General features: G+C 31.7%; 1 protein-coding gene across 1 annotated transcript; it reads left to right on the forward strand.

Annotated features, from left to right (window-relative positions):
* Positions 1-1,173: 1,173 nt before the first annotated feature.
* Positions 1,174-22,435, forward strand: LOC129957514 (uncharacterized). Its single transcript, XM_056069847.1, has 2 exons — positions 1,174-1,387; positions 18,562-22,435. The coding sequence occupies exon 2, from the start codon at positions 18,622-18,624 to the stop codon at positions 22,066-22,068; it is 3,447 nt and encodes a 1,148-aa protein (XP_055925822.1). The 5' UTR covers positions 1,174-1,387; positions 18,562-18,621; the 3' UTR covers positions 22,069-22,435.
* The last annotated feature ends 1,696 nt before the right edge of the window (positions 22,436-24,131 follow it).

The following is a 24,131-nucleotide window of genomic DNA, read 5'->3' on the forward strand; positions in this document are numbered from 1 at the left end:
TGTAAACGATTTTTTTTATTTTCTCTTTTTAAAAATTCTCACAAATCTGATTTGACAAAAGTTTCAGACGATCACAATATCGTTATTAGAAGATTGTTATCGTTATTAGAAATTATGCGGGAAAGTGTTGGGGAGACCAGCTGGTTTAAATAATATATCTTCATAAATTTTTAGTTAAGATTTATTAAGTCATACCGTTGACATTTCTCAGAAGTTTCCAATATAATTTTCACCGCAGAAAAGTGTAAACGATTTTTTTTATTTTCTCTTTTTAAAAATTCTCACAAATCTGATTTGACAAAAGTTTCAGACGATCACAATATCGTTATTAGAAGATTGTTATCGTTATTAGAAATTATGCGGGAAAGTGTTGGGGAGACCAGCTGGTTTAAATAATATATCTTCATAAATTTTTAGTTAAGATTTATTAAGTCATACCGTTGACATTTCTCAGAAGTTTCCAATATAATTTTCACCGCAGAAAAGTGCAAACGATTTTTTTTATTTTCTCTTTTTAAAAATTCTCACAAATCTGATTTGACAAAAGTTTCAGACGATCACAATATCGTTATTAGAAGATTGTTATCGTTATTAGAAATTATGCGGGAAAGTGTTGGGGAGACCAGCTGGTTTAAATAATATATCTTCATAAATTTTTAGTTAAGATTTATTAAGTCATACCGTTGACATTTCTCAGAAGTTTCCAATATAATTTTCACCGCAGAAAAGTGCAAACGATTTTTTTTATTTTCTCTTTTTAAAAATTCTCACAAATCTGATTTGACAAAAGTTTCAGACGATCACAATATCGTTATTAGAAGATTGTTATCGTTATTAGAAATTATGCGGGAAAGTGTTGGGGAGACCAGCTGGTTTAAATAATATATCTTCATAAATTTTTAGTTAAGATTTATTAAGTCATACCGTTGACATTTCTAAGAAGTTTCCGATATAATTTTCACCGCAGAAAAGTGCAAACGATTTTTTTTCTCCTTCTTTTCTCTTTTTAAAAATTCTCACAAATCTGATTTGTCAAAAGTTGCAGACGATCACAATATCGTTTTAATCTCTTCATCGTGATACAAAGCTCAACAGACATACGCATTTTATTCTCTGACTCGTGTTATTTGAACTTGTACAGGTGCATTCTAGGAATGGATCTTAGAGCGGGATCCCTGAAATCCACGAATTCTGGACGCGCATTTACAGTAAGATAGAAGAGAGACACAGTTCGAACGAACATTTCTTTTTTTCATGTGTGCTATTACATGATTCGTTTCGAATCTAATATTTTCGTACTTAATTTTGGATGGATATAATGAAGCATACTATTTTTCATATAACGAAATGGATATAATATAAGCCATTTTTATGGAAGCAATATAAGGTAAGTACGTACCTAGTTATTACAAGGAAATGAGTCACTGAAATTGATTTCTTATTGGTTCGTATTTTGAAATCGTTATAGTATTTCAGCGGAAATTTCCCCAACTGAAAAAAAGGCACGGTTTTTTGAAACTTTTTATGTATGTAATATTTAAAAAATCAATTTTCAAAAATTTCTTGGGAAAATTTGTGATGTTTATAATATTTATCTTGGTAATAATATAGCGGTTGAAAATGACTTTTATTTAATACTATCCGCCTCTGACGACTTACTGTTAATGGCCTCTAAAATATTCAATAAAATATTTGATATAAACATGGTCTTGATGCATTCCTCAGAAAACTGTATTAAAGCTTCTAATTTTAATAGTCATACAACTGCTTATAATATGTTATAATGTGTATATCTGTTTTCTGCTTATAATATGTCAAGATGAAGTGTCAAAATACTGATGTTTTAATTACAGTTTTAGTTGGAATTTTTTGCATAGATCTTGGCAAAACATTCGAACTGGTTGGAAAAAAAATCATAGGAAATTGAAAAGATTTTTCGAGAAAAAAAAAAAGAATTATACATTAAAATGGTCATTTATATTAATGTTTTCTATAAAAAGAAACTTTTATAATATTTTTATGTATTAATGCAGAGATTTTTTTAATGCAAAGATCTGTTTTATTTTGTATTATTGTCACCATATTACATTTAATTAATAATTAAACTTTAACAAATACGAAAACTTTTTTTTTTTGATAAAACTAAACATGTTTTTGTTTTTTTTTAATACGAGTACGAAAGAAAGAATCATTCACATTGAAGTCTAATGTGTAGTATAGAATATTTTTTTACAGCTTATATAATATCTTGAATTATATAATACATTCTATAATTATATATCTTCTATAAAAAAAATTCTCTGATTTATCTCCAAATTCTATTTTTAGTTTTAATTTCAAGAGGATTCAATAGCATAAATAGTAATATCTCATTTTGTTTTAATGAATAAATGTAGATGTAAAAAAATTCTTAAGTCTAATTTTTATGCAGTCCTTCAATCCTATAAATCATATTCAGCAAAATATTTTTGACACGCCAACTTTTGTAAATAATAATAATAATAAATGTTTGAATCTTCTGCGAAAAAATATGACTGAGTTATGAATCTTTGAATATCATTACTTGAGGATAATGAACAGTTTCATTACTTTAGACCAATCACCTTTGGAGAAACTCCGGATACTGATAAGTTTATGTAGCTCGAGACGCTCAATGGAGTTGTCGCTAATTGAGTATTTTTATAAAATAGTAATATTTAGATTTTCATAACTCAAATCAATTTTTTGTCGAAAAAGAAACGTTTATTTATTAGTCACTGAAGAATACTTTATTAAATAGGATTCATAAAGCCGAGAATCTGTATCAAAATTAAAATTCTGTAATACATCAGACCATTTATTGACCAAATTGCATAAAATATAATTATATCTAGATCAAACGGTCTAGTTTGTAAAACCCCCAACGCATACACACACCGTTTCACATTTTTCTTTATGCCGGGTTTACACTCGGCCTTGTTATAAGATGGCAAGTAAGCAGCGCATGCGTAGAAAGGCTGAAAAATGCTGTTCGGTTGATGGCAAGTAATTGTCCCGACGGGACAACTACAAGCCGCTGTATTGTATTTTTTCTCACTGCGCATGCGTTTGTATAATTTAGCGGGTTTCTTTTTTTTTTCTTTGGCGTGAAAAAATGGACCATTTATCATAGATTAATTCAGACATTTTTTGTTCTTTGTGATGTGAGGTTGTGATTTTTTTTTTTTTTTTGCCATTTATTTTTTATAGTTTTCCAAATTTAGGTATGTTGATCTTTTTTTATTTTTTTTATTTTATCATGTTTCTTTGTATAAATATCCATCTTTTTAATACGATACGCAGTGAAAAAGAAAAATTCAGGGACGCCAAAATGGCAGTTTATAGCCAAGCATGGAATGCCTTTATCTCATGAAATTGTGGCAAAATCAATCCCTTTCTGTGCATGCGCTGCCTATTTGCCGTCATATAACTGGCCGAGCGTAAACCTGGCATTATTATAAGTAATGATAACCCTATTAATTCCAATAACAAAGTAATGCCATTGGAATTTTAATAAGCCAGCCTCGAAACACAATCATAACATTACAATATAAGAAAAGGTCGTTTATTCATCTGATGGTAGTAACTAATAAAAAATAAATATAAGAATGCTAATAATTAAATAGTGAAAATAAATTCATAATTAATTAATTTTTAAATGCATATGAATCAATAAATTGCACAAGCTTTGTTTGACGAAATATTAAAGTTTCCAATATAGTTTAAAGTGCATAATTTCTTAAGTAGTTAAAAATTATTTCAATTTCATGGAATTTGACCGCTTTAGATTCAATAATTATTTTGAAAATAAAAAAAATGTACTCACATTTTAGTAAATTTTTGACAAGCAAAGTTCAGCAAAGACAACTTAAATCATAATTCAAAAATATTGGTGCGATAAAAGACATTGAAGAACTCGTTTCCAGAAACAATTCTCTATCGCTAATAATTTTGTATCTTATCTGTCATCAATTTTTATTAGAGCATTTTAAAGAAAATTGGAAGTTCGAACAGATTTGCTTCTTTTTTTTTTTTTTTTTCGCATAATAATATTTTCGTGCTTAAATAATCATTGTTTTTATTCAATAGCACTTAACACCAAAAGAATGCTCCCATAAGTACAGAATCATTCATTCAAATAAAAACGATTTTCGCAAATATCAATAAGTTTGAAAGAATGTATATTTCTTATTAGTCGTCTTTGGTGAGCAACTGATTATATTTAATTTCAGTTAAATCCTTTAGATATAATTTCATGTCCGTGCTTCTTCAAATTTTTAGATATTAAGGCCGTGTTAATTTAATTGTCTTAGATAATGCTCTGTTCATTAAATACATGAACCTTTATAAAGGAAATCATTCTAGGAAATGCTAGATCTATTAAAAAAAATAAATGTCCAATTCATCCATATTCTAATTCAGGATTTTGTAACTTCATTTACTTATGTGTCTTCAAATTAAGGAAATAATTAATAAAATCCTTCCTTTTTCAACTTTCACAATAAAAAAAAATCGCTGCATTCAATATTTGGTGAAACAATGAAAACGGTTCGATTTTTAAAGCAAGAATGTAATATAGTGTTGAAAGTTAAACAAAAAAACATATTTATAAAAATGTTTGTCAAAATTGGACGCCTTTCAAATTAGTGTAATTTAAAAGAATTTTTTTTTAATTTTAATTTGAATCAATTTTGTGCTGTAACATTTTTAGACGTTAAGTTTAGAAAACGTCAAAATTTCATTTAATTTTTAATGAATTAAAATCGTAAATAAAATTTATAAAAAATCGTTCTGAGATGCACATTCTGGTCCTCCAAAGCCTTTTTGTACCAAATTTCGTAGCTCTAAGTCAAACAATCGGACCTGTAAGGCGTCAGCAGGCATACACAGAGAGAGAGAAAGAGAGACAGATACACTCACGCATTCATCTTTATTAGTAGTAGAGATATATGTTTTTTAATTCTTTGAAATGAGTATTATTCGATATTTTGTAATTATTATGAAAAATATCATATGCTAAATATGTTAACTGTACCTTTATTTCCGATATTAGAATTTCTTAAATGCATTTTTTATATATATAATTGCTCAGGATTGTTCACTATGCATAATAATAATTATATAAAACAGTGCAAAAATACAAAACTAATTTTCTTCATTTTGGAGGTTTTTGTATTTTGAATACTAAAAGTCGCGCATTACATTATTACTTCAATTTTGTACGTGAGCCATTTTTTTTTTTTTTTTAAATTTTGATAGAGACACGAAGCTAGAAAAGTCAGTTTTTTTATTAATGAAATTTGTGATATAATATTTTGATATTCATAGATTCATTTGTTATTTTGATGAATACTCTAACGACTTCGTAGAGAAAATTCCACTTGGCTCTGTTGTATACTCCCTACCATGTAATAACAAGAAAAAATTTCCGACTATTGTCGTTAAAAAAATTTCTTAAAAATACTTTTTTTAAAAAAAAATGACTTTATCAGTGTCGATTATCTCAGTATTAGAAACAGTATCAAAACTTTAAAACCTGTAAAAACTTTTTGTTAATTGCTTATGAGTATAGAATTTGATTATATAATATTCTAGCTCATAATTCATATTCAAAGCCATTTCTAAATAAGCTACATATTGGTTTTAAAAATATTATGTTTCCTTTTAATTACTTTACAGTATTTATTCATAAATAACATTTAAGATTGTAATGATTGTTATCATTACTAAATAAAATAGCATGCATTCCTTTCGCTAACGCTTTTATATGCTTACTAGCCGCCTTTGGCGACCAGTTTGTTCGGCTGAATTTACTGACTTTATAGTACGTTAAATGATTTATGGAATGCTTTAAAAAACATTTCACCTTATCATTTATAAGACAGAAAAATATGAATTGAACCAACTTATGACAAATTAAAAGCATATATAATGCAAAGTGAAAATCCTGCTACTGAATTAATAGTTGGCAAAAACCCGCGATTCTTTTACATTACAATTATAATGCGCATTTAAATCCGGCGTCCTGGCATAGGGGTAGCGCATCTTCCCCGTGATCTGGGCGTCCCGAGTTCGAATCCTGGTTCGGACATGGTTGTTCTTCATCTGTGTTCTATCTGTGAGGTGTGTGAATGTGCCCCCCTGTAAAAAGGGGTTGTGCAAGCGAATGTGTGAGTTTCATCTTCATATGAGCTAGAAGTCAGACTTCTGCCCTCGGGTGCTCTGGGGTTTTTACCCTCAGAAGTTACTGCACTCCTTTTCCGTGGTAACGCGGACACGACATCATCATCATACCTTTTAGTTTAATAATGTCACCTAACTTTCATGAATTGTATCTTACCACATAAGACAAAAAATATGCTTTCATAATAAAAATGCGGATCATTCCGATTGGACTGTTTTGATTGTTAAGAGACGAAATTTATTGACGAACAAAATTGGAGAAATCGAAGCAATTTTTAAAGCTGAAAACTATGTAAAGGTTCTATTTTATAAAATCTATTAAAAATATAAGTTGATGGAAAACCAGTGACTATTTATAACATATCTAAGGGTTATGAGCTTTCATCTTAATATAAATGAAAAGTAATGCAACTAAATATGTATAAATATTTTCACATATCTTTCTTGCTTTCTTAGAATAACTCTAATTTAAATTTACTCACTCTATATTGTTAATATATTAAAAGTATATACACGAATTATTTTTTTAAATTTAGTTAACAGATGTACGTACTAATGAAAGGTAAAAACCCTTAGATTTAATAGAACACAAAATGCGACGTGAAATTAACACTCTATCCGAATTTCCTAGTCACTTAAAGTCACTCAGGATTATGTCAAAACTTTATACATGTTTTAAAACATCAATTGTCTATTTCCTTTGAGTTAGTACTAGCAACAATTGAACATTAAAGTGTTTTTCCTACTCGAAAGTTTGGGCAAAATATAAATATTATAAATGCAGTACGAAATATAAAATAACAAGTACATGCACATTGAATTATGCTGCAGAAACTTTAATGAGTGTTACAATGACATGAACAATTTTATCTGTCAAGTGGTTGTGATTTCATATGAAATCGTTTCATTAATCAATTTTACAAAGAGCATCTAAACAGTAATATTACTATATCAAATAATTTTATTATTTGCTAGTTGCCTTCGGCGACCAGCTGGTTTACCGGTGATATTGATTATAATCCAGTTAAATCGCTTTATTAAATACTAGCCGCCTTCGGCGACCAGCACCGGTTCGCCAATCTGAATGCACGTTAAAATTTTAATAATTAAATATTTTATGGAACTCCCATTTTAATTCTTCATTAAAATATTTTAAAACTTCAAATTTTAATAGTCATATAATTCACTCATAATATTATAACGGCCTTCAGCCATAACGTAATATGTATCTCTCTCATTTTCTGTTAGCTCCTGTAGAATTTATGCTTTAAATTAAAGTGGAAACGATTAAACTGCAACAAATATAATAATGGTTTTTTTTTTTTTTTTTTTTTTTTTTTTTATTGAAACGAAGCATTTTTTTTAAATATGAGTACTGAAAACAGAGTCGCTGAGTATTTAAACCTTATGGGCACTAAAGAATATTTTTCTTAATTTATATAATATCTCAAGAAGTTTTCAACAAAATATTCTCAGATTCATCATGAATAGATCGATTCATTAAAAATGTTTAGTTTTAAATGCATCAAACACTAAAAAAATAAACTGAATCATTTGAAATAATCTGTCGAAAACATATTAAACCTTCAAAACCAAGTCAGAACACAATCAGAACAGAAAACAATCAGAACACAATGCGCATGCGTGAATTTTCAACGCCAATTATGGTAACGCAAATGCGTGAATTTTCTACTCCAGTTGGGGAAACGCTATGAAGATTAGAAATTTTTAATTTCCTTTATTCTGTTTTATTTTAATTCAAAGTACTTCCGAATGTATCTGAAAGATCGATTCATTAAAAATGTTTAACTTTAAATGCATCAAACCTGAAGAAAATAAACAGAATCCTTTGAAATAATCTGCCGAAAATTTCTTAAGCCTATCCTTTTTAGAGCGGGGAAAAAAACTGAAGCCTGACTCATTTGGCGGTAGGGAAATGAAAAGATTTTTTTTGGTGGGAAAGTTAATTTTTAATTAATAATTAAAATTCTAATTAAAAATTCAAAAAAAGAGACCCCAGGTGCACATTCCCGACCTCCAAGGTATACATGTGCCAAATTTGGTAGCTGTAGGTCGAACGGTCTGGCCTGTAGAACGCCAACACACACACACACACACATTGAGCTTTATATAAGCATAGATAGATGTTAATAAGATTACATACGTTCTCTTTATTGTGTACGTTGTCTGAGAGTACTTTATTGTGTACTATGATGCCTGAGAATAAGATTGCATAAGTTCTCTTTATTGTGTCTCCTTTCTAATGGAGATTAATTTCATGATATCATAGCGTTGCTAAAAACATAAATGGGTGGATCATATATCTTTTAAATTTTACAGTAATGTGATTTCACTTTTTCATCCGTCTTGTAAGCAACTCAGATATTCAACAGAATCCTTCTTCTTTAGCTTTAAACAATGAAAGAAAATCACATGACTAAAGATTAAATGAAACAATGATACCAATTGTACCAATTTTGAATTTCAGGGAAACCATGATATTGTTGCAAATTAGGAAGTAAAAAATTTCCAAAATTCAGAAATAATTTATCCCTGCCAACCTCTATTTTCGAGTGAAATTTGAAAAGCATTACTTCACTATATATTCTATATGGAATAAAAACCTCTACAAAATTCCTCTTTTATAAACCATTGGTCTGATGATGATGTCGTGTCCGCGTTACCACGGAAAGGGGGTGCAGTAACTTCTGAGGGTAAAGACCCCTGAGCACCCGAGGGCAGAAGTCTGACTTCTAGCTCATATGAAAATGAAACTCACACATTCGCTTGCACAATCCCTTTTTACAGGGGGGCACATTCACACACCTTACAGATAGAACACAGATGAAGAACAACCATGCCCGAACCGGGATACGAACCTGGGGCACCCAGATTACGGGTAAGAGGCGCTACCCCTATGCAAGGACCCCGCAACCATTAGTCCGATTGTACCAATTTTTATTTCATATGAATGACACCTATATATGTCATCAAAAGTCGCCTTCCCCCACTTGCATCTATTTTGGAGAAAAATCTCAAAAAACATTATTTCACTGCATATTCCCTATAAGAAAAAAAAAGAGAGAGAGAGAGAAACCCACGACAACATTCTCCAACCATAACCATTGTACCAATTTTGAGTATTTACTTTACACATGAAACATGTCTCTATATGTATCATCAATGGTCGCCAGTCTACCATTACACTCTAATTCAGGATATATTGCGAAAAAAAAAGTTCATTGACAAAACAAAATTAATATGATTGGTCGCCGAAGGCGGCTGGTTTAATTTTGGTATAAGCTATCGGACTGATCTATGATGATCTTCTTGTCATTGAAAAAATAAAAAATAAAAATGGACGTTTCGAAAACAAGATGTGAAATCCTATTGGCGTTTGTGGAATCAATAACTTTTAAAGCAGATGTAAAAATTTTATGGGAGAAATGCAGTTCCACGGTTATCGACTTGTTTACTTTCTCGTCATAGTCGTAGAGAAAGCGCAAGGATCTTCAAAAGATTTATTTTCAACTCAACATGAATGTTTCAAAGTATAGAGTGAAATAACAACTTCAAAGCACAGCAAGCTAGACGTATAAAATTTGGAACTTGATCAGCATTTTGAAATTCCTCATATCTTTTGAAAACATCACACGTATGTATTTGCACATTTTAACTTGCCAATTATTTCGTTTTTAAATAACAGAATTTCATATACTTTTTAGTCGATTTGGACTACAGAAGAGAATTTTTGCACACACAAACAGTTTATTTTTGACATTCAAGAGAAGAGCGGAACATAAATAAAAATACAGAAAACTATGTCTGCAGCACAGTGCGGCCATGGATATCGAATTCTTTTTCCCCAACAACGTTACCATTCACAAAGAGACAAATTTGATGGCACCAGAAAGAAAACTGGTTGCCACACAAAATATAATAAAAGTAAATATACACAAAATATAAGAAGTATACATAAAATATAATAAAAGTAAACATTATTTAAATACAAACACATCCAAACACTTTTATAATTGTAACTGAACTTATTTTTATAATTAATTTTATGGTTGTTACATTATTTAACACTTATAGTTAGTTTAATTAATTTTTGTTGATAACTAAAATGTGTAAAATCTTATAATTTTGGATTCATATTTGAAATTCGCTTTAATAAATATTTACGCAAGTTCGCAAATTGTACAGACTCAGTCTATGGCAAAGGATACCGACGTGCTCTGATTGGTTTAAGCCTTGGCATCTTTTTGGCAATGTTTCGCCATAAAAATGCCATACCGAAATATATTTTTATAAAAATAAATAAAATTTGTGAATTTATCCTCGCTCCCCTATTTTTTACTAATATTAATCTGGAATTTACTAATATTAATTTACTAATATTAATCTGGAACACATATACAGCAGAAAAGATCAAATCCTGAAACCTAAATTCAAAATTGCAATTTATTAAAAATAATTTTATAAAAATTGCAATTTATTAAAAATATTTTTGTGTGTGTTTCTTCTTAATATTATTTTAATATAATTAAAAAAATTAGCTACGGAATCACATATTCCGTTAAAGCTTGCATATTTATACGTTTTGGGCATTAAATAAACATCTCCCCATATGTAGTGGATGGGGAAAGTAACAAACGTTCAGCAACAAGTTTCAATGACTGCATAAATTATCTAATAAAGGCACGAAGATCATAGAAAAATAAGAATTATTTCATTGCTGCATCATATGTTGAGTCATTACTTTCATTTAGTTTTTATACTTCTGTGCATAAACGACATTAGTTACTTGTATTACTAGTATTATGAGTAATATTTATTATTATTATTATTATTAATTACTATTAGCAGTATTACTACTAATATTTAGAGAAAACAATTATATGAATAAAAATTAGATCGTGTTGATATTCACTCGTATCTTCCATAAAACTAATGAAAGGTACAAAGTTTGAGCCAAATAAGCGAAAACTACATTATTATGAGTGCAAAACATTGCCAAAAAGGTGCCAAGGCTTAAACCAATCAGAGCACGTCGGTATCCTTTGCCATAGACTGAGTCTGTACAATTTGCGAACTCGCAATATTTACACCAATGTTAACGAAAGAACTTAATGATTAATTGTGTGAAAGGAAATACAACTATCTTCTTCTTTCAGAAATTATTTTGTTAAATTCATAACAATTATTGAATGAATGATTGTTGCCAGTATAATTTCATTCAATGAAACATAAAACGCAAAAACAAAATAGATTCAATACTAAAAAATAATAAAGTGTTAATGATAAAAATAAGAAATACTAGCCGCCTGCAGTGACGAGTTATTCAACCACTATATTAATTATAATAATTCAGTCATACCAACTAACTTTCATAAGCTACCTCTTATCAAAAAGTGGTAAAAACACTGTCTGAAATTATACTGGTACAATAAAGAGAGAATATTCTGACTTGTCAGCTATGTTTCTAAAGGAATGAAATTAACAGGCGAAACTGCTCTAATCATTGAAGTTAAAGGTTCCCCCAAAATTCTGTTTTGCATTATATGCTAAAAACGGAAGGCAGAAAAAAGTTCAAAACTATTGATGACGTGTCTAAACATCGTGAGCTTTTAAATGAAATAAAAATTGGAATAATTAGTATTCTGATTATGGCTGGGGGAATTTGACAAAGCTCCCCCCCCCCCATAGAATAAAATGTCTCTATACAGTGGAGGGAAATGTTAAAATTTTCTCGAAAATGGAGGACGGAGCAAAACTGGTGGCCACAATCTAGAGGCCATATGTTTTCGTGAAAAACTCCGTGACACATCCCTCAAATCGACGCATGTTTTGGTCAAACTGTTTTAGTTTTTATCAGTTTTAAATTTATTTTGATATAGCTTACATATGAGTAATTAATATTTCATTTATATAAGTCATTGCATTTTTGAATTATCGAGTTCGTACAAACAAAAAAAAAAAAAAAAAAAAAATTATTATTCTCACTTCTCAGATTCGATCTAAAATTTAGTTGATGTCTAAGACTGTGATGATAAATTTATGCGCCAAATTTCATCTATATAGCTCTTCCCGTTTTTGAGCTATCGTCTTCACATTTATGTAGACAGATAGATTTCTCATCGACAGAGTTAGTTCAAATTCTGATAGAAATCTACTGTTTTAAGACTATATACCAAATTTCATCGTTCTAGCCAAATGTGTCTTTGAGTTTTGTTCATATACACACCATGTGACAGACATGATAGGGGCGTTTACAACTAGGCTGAGAAATGGTCGAAAATAGATTGAATAGTTCATTTTATTTTTCTGGTTGCCAAATAAATAAATAGATAAAAAAAAAAGACAAATTCTATAAACGATAAAATATTAGAACAATTGTAGTACTTTCTCAAGCGTTATTGGTTCAGGTTCCTATTTGTTTTCACTTGGTTATTACAGCATTTGTAAACATAGAGCCTATGCTACAATAATACTGAGTACAAAAGTTGGTGCCCGGAAGTCTGCTGTCGCAATAGATTATTAGACGCTAATACATTTTCACAAAATTAATAAAATAAAAAATATTAATCTAAAATAAAACATTAATATGTTTGGAATGGGTTGAAATGTGAAAATAAGTTGGTCATATTAAAAGAGGAGCCTCATAGTATTTATTGCTTAGGGCTAAATAATGGTTGTATGACTTTTCCGTACCGACCATAAAACTGTCAATCAATGGTTTTGTTTAGAAGGCTATCGTGTTACTGATAAGGAGCAATTCTAGAATTTGATAGGCGTAAGTCAGACTGTCTGGTTTGTACAGAGTCAACACATACACACAAACAGACCGAAGCGTTTTCGTTATGCTTAAACATCAAAATTGAGTTAAAATACCAATACATTTTCTCGCCAAATACTCTTGCCAACAGATTACATTGTGGAGGTTTGCTATCAGCGAGGATCGTACCTCTGACCTTGTGGCTCGCCGCCGAGTAACATGACCACAATACGAAAGCAATTGCTCGTGTAGCGTACTACTAACTGGCTTATAAGCTTTCACCACAGACTCTCCCTCCAGTGAGTCCGAGGTGAGACGAACGATATGGCTGTTGAGTGGTGATGTATTAGCCGTTGAATCTAATGCGCCTGTACCCATTTGAGTAGCGCCAAGCGTTATGGCGAGCGTGTGTGGGTGAGTGATTGCTGCGTTAAGTGAATCTGACGACTTTGGTTTGCTGTGGGTAGATGGCACCACAACAGTTGTACGAAGGTTGAAGATTCATCGTCCGGAGTCATGAATATGGGGAATTGTGATGCGCGGGTATAGAACCTGGGACCTTGTGGTTCGCACCCCAGTAACATGACCACAATACAAAAGCAACTGCTCGTATAGCGCAGCTGTTAACTGGCTTATAAGCTTTCACCACAGACGTAACAAATCCCCACAACATGTTCTTTAACAAACCTAGACTAATCACTCTTTTCTCCCTTTTTTCAAGGAATTATGCGTGATTTATTGGACTTACTGGTACGGATATGTCCGTACGGATGAGTAGAACTACCATAAATAATACCCAAGTTCGACACTAAACAGTCGGATATACAAGATTTCAAAAATGAATTGTTCAAACTTTGAAATGTTTGCAACAATAAGATTTCTCAAATCTCGAGTGGTTTTTTTTTTTTTTTTTTTTGTTTTTTTTTTGTTTTTTTGGCGATTACAATATTTTTATTTTGTATACTTCATATACTCATCATTTTCTTTGTATTTTTCGTATACTCATAAACAACAACATCATCATTTCCAGCGGAAGAGGTATCTCCAATACTTTCAAGCACATTCTCTAATAAAGCTGTTATAGCAGAGAACGCCTTACATGACATCGGCGTGAGTTTAGCATTTTTACTGAATCTATCGTCTCATTCTTGGCGAGTTATTTGACGATTAATCCCTGGCATATGATTAATAGTATCCGAAATTCATTTATCCAGACCGATTGAGACAAAAATTTGACATAGTTGGTTTACAATAGTTATGAAAAATTAACTTTTGGTGTGAATTAAACGTTTTTATTGAAACTGTTGAGTTATCCTTGGCGAGTGTTTTTGGCGATGAATCCCTAGCATTCAGTTAATAGTATCCGAAAATCAAATTTGTGTTTTAGACACATTATTCACAACCAATTCAGACAAAAATTTTACTCAAAACTGCACTTGTAGTCACAAAATCCAATACATAATTTGATATATTTAAATCATTGCGTTTTTGAATTGCCGCGTTTACATTTTGCTGAACGTACAGACCGACAGACAATCTATCCGTTGTTGGATTTGGCACAAACTTTGATAGGTGTCTATATTAAAGATGTTAAATCTGCGTACCGAATCTTATCTATCTAGCTCGCTCTGTTTTGTAATTATCGTGTTAAATTATATTCGAACAGATTTCCTCTGAGCGGTATTTTGTTCAGAACTTAATAGAAATCTACAAATATGATATAAAGACCGCATACCAAATTTCAACTTTCTGGATCAAGGTTTTTTTGAGTTAACTTTGTTACAGTCAGAAAGATGGTCATTTTCCGGAAATGTGTTTTTCGAACTCGGGGGGGGGGTCTAATATTCGTCCAAATCGAGTTCGAATTTTTCGACACTTACTATATTTTCTTTATACTACGTATACGAGAAAATAAAAAGAGGCTAAGGTGTGTTATTTTCCCCATTATATTTTTCTTTTAAATATTATTACATTTTGAGAAAATTTGAGCGTGCCTTCTTAGACTAGTGGATACGACTTTAATTACAGATCTAAGCGAAGACTTTCGGTTGTTTGTATCATTTATGTTTAATTTCCAATGTATGTTATTTTATGCAATTAATTGCAGATTAAGTAAATTAGGGTAATTTGAACAAATCATTTTTAAGTTGCATATTGTTACAATTCTGTAATTTTGCTATCCGGCACGAATAGTGTCATCGTAAGAAACACCATTGTACGATCTGTACTGTGCATGCTGAGCGGGTGCTGCGTCAATGACCTCAGAGCTTGGCGACAAACTTGGCGAGCATTTGGCTGTTTGGAGATGAATTTGGCGACAAAATGGATCATACTGGAAAGTTCGAGAAGTTTCACGATCCATCCAGTAGGAACCAAGATACACTCAGATACGCCCTGATTGGTTGGAAGATTCTAGCCCCGCCTCCCGGAACTATAAAAGACAAGTACTCTGAAGCTGCAGGGAAGTGGTGTGTGAGAGTAGTCGGAATCACCGACAAGCTAAAGAGACTAGAGGAATAGACAGCAAGCAAGCTGCTGAATTAGCGATTAAATGCGCTGCGTTATTACAATTGATTGGCAGTATTTGTAGAAAAAATTTTTGTAACAATATAAGGAACCATGTCCAGGTGATGGTAGTTTAGTCTGCTAAATGCTAATTGCTTGTATCTGGAGAATAAAGGCTTCTTCCTTCTGAAACCCCACTTTGATTGTAAGTAACTTACGTGGCAATATTTTCATAAATTGTTTTAAGAATTAATCAAGAGTCTATAGATATTGTTATGAAATTTCCGGGGTTCATTTGGATAGTGGGAGTTATATGGTGTGGAGAACGCTCAATCAGCAGGCGGCAGTAGGAAAATAAAACAACGACGTTTATTACACAGGACAGCCCAAAGACGACAACTATATACAGCACAAGAGACGATTATCTTCAGCCGAGACGTGCAGCATACAACCAGACTCTACTGCTGACAGTAGCGCACAGCTTAGTTCAGCACTAGCTTCACTCCGTCGCTGCTCCGCTTAACTCTGGAAGGCCAGTTCTTTATCGTCGATTCCGACTACTCTCCTCAATTCACGACGACGACTCTGGTTCACCACTCCTCCCCGGCAGCTGCAGCTCCTTTTATAGGGCTCAGGAGGCGGGGCTAGAAACCTCTCAACCAATCAGGAACGTTCGAGGCGTATCTCGGCTTCTAATGGACGGATCGGGAAAATTCTCGATGTTTCGTGTATAATCTATTTTGGCGCCAAAGTCGCCAAATGTGTCGCCAAGTCGCCAAATGGTCGCCAAGCTCTGGAACCTCCGACGTGACACCGGACTCCGTCGAATACAGATGACTGTAAAACATTCTTTCCGATGGTGAAACCAACTATGCTGGGAAGCAGCATTACAGATTCGTAACAATATTATTAATAATAGCAATAACAAGTTCAAAATCTTGCATATTTGAAGACCTTCATTGGGTCTGTGTTGTAGAAATTTAAGCATCATTTTTTAATAATTATTAAAAAAATTTTAACTGCAAAACTACCAAAACAATTCTATGAAATGTGAGTGCAAATTGACTATAGGGCTCTGTCTTAAATTGTGTATAGTAAAAGGTCGGATTATTATTAAAGAGGCAAAATAGGGAAAACAACTGCTGGGATCTCCAAAGGCTCGAAAATGTTTGCGGTTTTCCAACGTAATTTAATTGTGAATTTCATTGAATTTTTAAAGACCATCTACTCGAATTTGCTTATATTATAATTAAATATAGTTTAAATTTCGTTAATATTATCCTGAAACATTTCTAATTAATTTCTTTCTGCATTATGTGATGTTTCTTTACAATTTATACTTATATAAAGTTCAATGTGTGTGTGTGCGTTTTGGCGCTCTACAGGCCAGACCGTTTGACCAAAAGCTACCAAATTTGGTACATGCATACCTTGGAGGTCGTCACCTGGGGTCCCTTTTTTTGAATTTTTAATTAGAATTTTAATTATTAATTAAAAACTAACTTTCCGGCCAAAAAAAATTTTTCACACCACCAAATGAGTAAGGCTTCAATTTTTTTCCCACACTAATAGGCTAGGCTTAACATTTCTCGGCCGATTATTTCAAACGATTCTGCTTATTTTATTAATGTTTGAAGCATTTAAAATTAAACATTGTTAATTATTCGATCATTCAGATTCATTCTGAAGTACTTTTGAATTAAAATAAAACAGAATAAAAGAAATTAAAAATTTCTAATCTGCATAGCGTTACCCCAACTGGCGTAGAAAAATTCACGCATGCGCATTGTGTTCTGATTGTTCACAACTATTTTCAACGGATGCGGACTTGATTTAAATTATTTTTAGGTTAGTTTTATGCTTTTGTAATTTAATTGTATTTATGTTAGTTATATATTTTTTTTGTATGTGCTTATAGTTTTAAGTACATCGTTTTTTAAGTAATTTCTTTTTACATGCTTTCGACCGATTATTTTAAACGATTCTGTTTATTTTCTTAGTGTTTGATGCATTTAAAATGAAACATTGTTTATGAATCGATCTGCTCATGATGAATCTGAGAAAATTTTGTTGACAAATTCTTGAGATATTTTATAAATTAAGGAAGATATTCTTTAGTGCCCATAAAGTTTAAACATTCAGTGACTCTGTCTTCTGTTCCCGATTATAACTGCACAGTACGTACAGTATTCGCAAATTGTTCTTAGGGTATGCTTAATGTCCCCCCCCCCCTTTCTTTTTAAGTAACCACAATATTTCAAATTGGGTGATAACCGAAAAAAAATTATCCAAGAATTAAATTCAAAAACAAAAAAATTTGTGTAAAATATATGAAATTATCTATTAAGTTTTTCAATTGCTTTCAACAACATTCACATTAAGCAGTCATAAATGCACTTCTAAAGCATTCAACATCAAATACACATTCCATCCCATTCTGCACAGCATAAAGAGCACTAATTATAAATTTCATTAAGATATCTGGATTATTTTTTGAGATATGACGATACTGGTGTAATAGAATTATGAAAAAAAAACTCATTCCTCTGAAAATGCAGTTAAAGTTCTTAAATGCTTATAAATAAGTATTACTCATATGTCAACAGTTTTTTTTATAACTTGGCTTTTAGTTGATATAGAGAAAAAATATATCACTGGAAATAGAAATGTACCAATTTTTTGAAATTAAAAAAAATAATAATAATCTAGTCGAATACTTTAATTTTGCGAAATTCATTAGCAATAGATAAAACAGTAGACATGCTCTAAAACACATAGACATGCTCTAAAACATATTTTCTATTATTATTAATAGAAGTATTACCATTTATAGAATGGAATAATATCGTCAAAGTATACCAATGAAACGATTTTAATTAATTAAATTATGTTGAAACAAAATTGTTTTTGTATTTGCCTTATATATGTAAGATCTCCTGTGGTTAAAAAGAAAGAGCGAGTTATGAGTTTGGAATATTAGACTTTTCAACTATTTATAACAACTTCATTCAGTTATTCATTTACAATTAATGTATTATAATGAAATATTAATATCATATTTTTCTTCATTTTTCCAGATGGAAATTTTCAAATCTACAACCACAGAATAAATATCGGTTACATTTCAAAACCACATAATGGCTGAGGACTCATCGTCCAGGGTGAAATCTTTCTCCGATTCAGAAATAAGCCTTTTGGATTCCAAGAATTCTACAGCAGATTCTCGTCGAACCAGAAATCATTCAGAAAAAAATTTTGCTTTCCTCAAACCTCATCAACAGAAATTTTCTAGAAATAGAAATGAAAATAGCTCAGATATAAACAATCAATCTTTTGAAGATGTGATATCGTCTTTAAAAAGCTTTTCGATTCCCTCAAAAACAGGAACGAAAAGCACTGATGATGAAAGCGAAATTTCAGAATCAGATGATCCTTCAGGTGTCCAGCATCAGAAGGATGTCGAAGATGAAACTAGATCCCCATCAAGGGATGAAAATTATCTTCAAGATAAACAAAATGAGAATGAGGTTCTTGAGGAGGATTATAGTGTTAAGCCATCATCGGTTGGCGAACAGGAAATTACCACTGATGAAAATATAAGCCAGCAAAACTCTTTTGAGGTCAAACAAATGACCTCTGATGAACAAAGTGACCTTCAGAAAACACAAATCGGTCGTGTAAATACCGAAATTTTCAGTCCATATCGAGTTTTAGAGAAAGCAAATACAAGTGTGGCGCCTTCAGAAAATGATTTTCTAGGTGAGCCCAGGTGTTTGGCTATAAAAAAATACGCGGCCGATGAAGACGAGGAATTCGATCTTGATTTAGTGATGAATGCCGATATCGAAGACGAAGAAGACGAACTTATGATAGAAAAACAATCGGAAGTGAATAAGACAAAGAAGAACCATCCCCCTGACCCCAATGACATGTTTTTAGATGATGAGTCCGATGATGTAACTGAAGTGAAAGAAATTCAGTATGTGAATCTTGGGAGCCCTATGAAGAACGGGAAGACTTGGGATTATTCCAAGCTTGAAAAGGAAGAAGGCGAACTTTCCCCAGATTTGTACAGAACTCATTCTGACATTGATAATTCCAAAAACATCAGTTCCAGGAAGACTAGAGTTACAGAGTCGAACCTGGAGTTTCTGAACAAAGTTAACCGCTGTTTCCGGCATCTTGAAAGAGAATTTAGTAATATGCACGTGCCTCAAGGGTCTAAAAGATTAGTCGGCCACTTGCGAGACCTACTGTGCGTGGTGGAGAGAATGAAGCGTAAATTGACCGTTTTAACCAGCTCAGCAAACAGTCGCAAAAATGTTTCTCATTCTAAAAATAAAGCAGACACGGATTCTAGAAGTTCGAAGGAAAAAGATAATAAAAGTGATGAAAATTCGCATAAATCTCTCAGAGAGCAAAATGCAACAGAGAATAGTAATGCCGTCTATCAGGACTTTGATGATATACAAGCAAAACAGTTGAATAAATATCTGGAAGAACGGAGAAAAAAGTATTACGAGAAAAAGGCTGAAAATTATTTGGCACAAAATGTACTTGCACCACAGCCGAAAGCGGATGAGGTATTAACCAAGAAAGAGCACCTTCGCAGAATCCATACAGGATCTAAAGTAGAGAGACAACGCATCAGGTCGTTATTTAAAAGACAAATGAATTTAATCACTCAACAAATCATCCAACAGAATGATCAGGACAAGCATCAAAATCCGAAGAAGATATCTGGGAGCAAGACATCTTCCAAACAGGGCCATCGGCCAAATTTGGAAAATCTGAAAACTTTAGATGACATGGAGTGTTTTTTGGATCTCTTGAAAACTAAGAAAGGACAAAAAATAACACCGGAAGACATTATTAGAGATATTCGCAAGAAAAAACTTCTGAAATTCACAACTAAAAAGAGCAGTCCTGTGCCTAAGCCGCGTGTGCTACCTGTCTTACTTACTGGAGCAAAAAAAGATGAAGTGAGTATTTCTAAACAAAATATAGATTCCAGTATTAATTATGTACAACCAAGTATTAGTAACGTAAAAGAACAGTCCGAAAAGGGAACAGAAAATCCGGAAAAAATCTTTCGGCAGGATGAAAAACAAATTAAAGAAACAGTTATAAGACAAAAAGAACAGGAATCAGATAAAATGCGAGATGAACAGACTACCAAAAATAATTCCAGCCATTCTTTAACTTCCAAACAGTCTTCCAAGTCAAATTTATCAAAAGTGGAAAAATCGAAAGAACAAAAAGTTAGTAAAAATATGTCAAAAGAGGGGCAAATAGACAAGGAATCAAAAGAACCCGCTCCGAATGGAATTGAATTCTGCGGCGACGAAAACGTTCCTTCGTCCAAAGAAGTAATTGATTCTTCCTTGCTTAAAAGAAATTCAAAGGAGACGAAACGCTGCGAATCTCTCTTTCATTCAAGAGCCGCATCAGATTTCGAAAAAGATTCCCGGGAAATATTCCCGGAGAATTCCAAAAAACGAATAAGGAAAAAATCTTCGGAACCTAAATCATCCGAATCAGATAGCGATTCTCGCAAGGATCAAATTCTTAAGAAACGGAAAAGAAATGAGAGCGACGGCGATTCGCGCAGTAAATTACCCGCCAGTGACTCAAAAAGAGACTTGGTATCGGAAAGAAAATCTAAAACAAGATATCGTCCTCCTGACGCCGGGGCTGTAATCAATGGTCTCGGTGAAAAACCACCAGAGGAATTACTGGCTAAAAAATTACTTATTGTTGGCGACAAGAACTTAGCCATATTAGATAACTATTATTGCTTAAAGGTAAAGGACAATCATATATACCTTAAAAAGGTTGGGAAATCGAGAAAAAGACGCCATCGTCGCCAAAGTAAAGAACAAAGGTCTCCCCAAATAAATGAGAAGAATCTTGAAATTTCTGACAAAAGAAATCACGGAAGAAAAGAAAGGGATGAATTAGCGTCTGATTCAGAGAATGCAGTGGCAGCATTGAAAGAAATGGAAGATTTCCTGCAGCAGTTGCGAGCCAAAAAGGTTTCGAGTGAAAAACAACACGACCCGCCGCTGCAGAGCCAGCAAACTCGTGAAATGAAATTCATGGCAAGAATACAGGCGAAGAGGAAGGCAAAACTGATGGCCTGCGTGTCCACGACGCCAAATATTTCAGAAAAGGAAGCCAAGTTCTTGAAAGATCTGGAAAATCGATCCAAAAATCCGAGCGACTCGCCAGAAACTGAAAGTAAGAAGCAGAAGCTGTTGGAAAAGATCCGGGCTGAGACAGATTTCATTGTTTTATCACATAAACAGGCAGCGGCCCTTGAGGACGATCCATTGAGCGATGTCAAATCTTTCTTGAACATGATCAAGGAGGCGGAATCGACCAACGATGAAAACTCCAAACAGTTTTATGTCTCGTTTTCTCTGAAAAAGTCTGATGTTAAAAAGCTTGAGAACATTACAACAGGAAAAGCATCCGCTTTGTCAGAAGAATCCCAGAGACTTTTGAACAGTGTCAGATCGAAAATGAGAGCTAAGAAAGTCCCGGCAGCTTTAGCAAATGAAGAACCTCAGGCAGAAGTGTAACTGAATACTGAATCCATTATTGCTAATTCAGTATTGGCAATAGTGGCAGCTCCTTCACTGCAGTGGAGGAGATTTTTAATCCTATACTACAATGCGTATTGATGCCATTCCGTATAACTTAAATTTTATTTTTTCTATTAAAGTATGAACATTTTAATAACTAAACAATAAAAATAATAATAAGATTTTTTGACATTGTGCAGGTGAAACTGCACTGTAAATAAACTGTAAAAAAAAATTTGCTAATTTTTTTTATTGATTTTTTAATTAAAAACGTTTATTTTAAAAGAATTTTTTTTGTTTATTTTTCTTTGAATTCGTTAATCTCGTTCATAAAATTTTTTCAAAATTGTTCATAAATTGTGCTTGGAAAACAACAAAAAATTCATAAATACTGTAAGGTTAAAATAAATTAATTTGTGCGTACATTATTTTTATATTTACTAATAAAAAATTTATAGCTCAGTGTTTTTAGTTCGATTTTATTTATCATTAATTACTTGTGTTTGATTTTCTGTTTCTTTTTAAATTTCAGACCCCCCAAAAAAGTTTTTTTTTGTAGCGAAAAAATTTTTTTAGAACCTCGCTTTTAAGGCCTAAATATGAGAAAATTCCGTCGAAAAATAGCACCCTTTTCCTTTCACAATAGCGAAACAGATAGACTTTATTACTGCGCATGCGCAACAGCAGAAATAGGTATCATTTAAAATTATAGTTTGGTTAAAATGTCTTTGCTATGGGAGAATGTTTGCTTTTTGGTAGCATTTCTCCTGGATATTCAAAAATTTAAAAGGAATAGTGTAAGATTGGTGATAGTTTTAAATGCCATGCAAAATTAAATAAATTACTAATGATATTCATAAAGATAAAAAATTAATCAACCAGCTGTAAATTTTTTGGATTTTCAATATCTGCGATTTTATTTATAAATGTAGTAAATAATTGTAAATAAAGTTTAAAATAATTCATAGACAACAATCCGTGTTTAATAATCCATCAAGACCCACCCCATCCCCCTCCTACCTTAACTACCATTCAGAAAATCCAAGATATTTCACTTTCTGAATATATTTCTAACTGGATCGATAGAATTCTAAAAAAAATTTTATTGGGAATGAATAACTTATCAGGATCTTCAATTTGGGAATTTGTTAAAAATAATCTAATACAAAACTTTATAGAGCATTCAGTTAGAATTTATTTATACAGTTTTTAATGTTAAACGATTGTGTTCAAAGAATACTGATATATGAAATTTATAAAATGTAAAATTTTATAACCTTGTGAAATTTTATAAAGGTAATGCATTGTTGAACTTATCGAAAATAAACAGTGTTAACCAAAAAACATTATATCGATATTAAGTTGACCAAATCAAAGTATTTACTGCAGTATTTAATAAAAAACGATATAAAAATAACTAGCTGAAGAAAGTTATTTACGCTTTTATCTGCGTACTATTCTTCGGCATTTTTTCAATGACTTTTTAGGAGACATTTTTTTTTTCCCAATGAACTGGATAATAATTAAGTTCTAAGAGAGATTTTTGATTTTAGAATAAAATTACAATATAACTTTAAATAAATTTTACTATACAAATAAGATTTTTAATTTTATAAAATTTATTTTTAAAATTTAATACTTGATAACATCACTATTTTTCTGTGAAGTTGTTGATTTGTGAATTTATCTATATACGAATTTATCTATATACAGTAATCGCTTGGAAATCTAGTAGATGATGCACTAAATTAAGGATTAATAAAGGTTAATTAAAACTCCATTTTAATGGGAAAACTTGCGTTTATTGCACAAAATGTACAAAACTGCACAGAAAACTTTATTATTTTTATAATAATTGGTGTTGTTTGGAATTAAAAATAATTTTATGGCTGATATATTTAATGTAAAAACTACTTGTGTATAAAATGTTATAATATACAAAATAATTTCATAGTATAAAGTGTTTTTAATTAAGATGAGCATATCAACTGAATCAGACGATTTTCAGAAACCGTAGATAGCTTATTTTCTCCCCAAAAAAGTATTTGTTTTATAAGAAT

This window comes from Argiope bruennichi, chromosome 11, assembly GCF_947563725.1.
Source record: "Argiope bruennichi chromosome 11, qqArgBrue1.1, whole genome shotgun sequence".
Classification (NCBI taxonomy): Eukaryota; Metazoa; Arthropoda; class Arachnida; order Araneae; family Araneidae; genus Argiope; species Argiope bruennichi.

Coding starts and splice junctions, on each gene's coding strand:
- LOC129957514 (XM_056069847.1), top strand. CDS start 18,622: ATGGCTGAGGACTCATCGTCCAGGGTGAAATCTTTCTCCGATTCAGAA.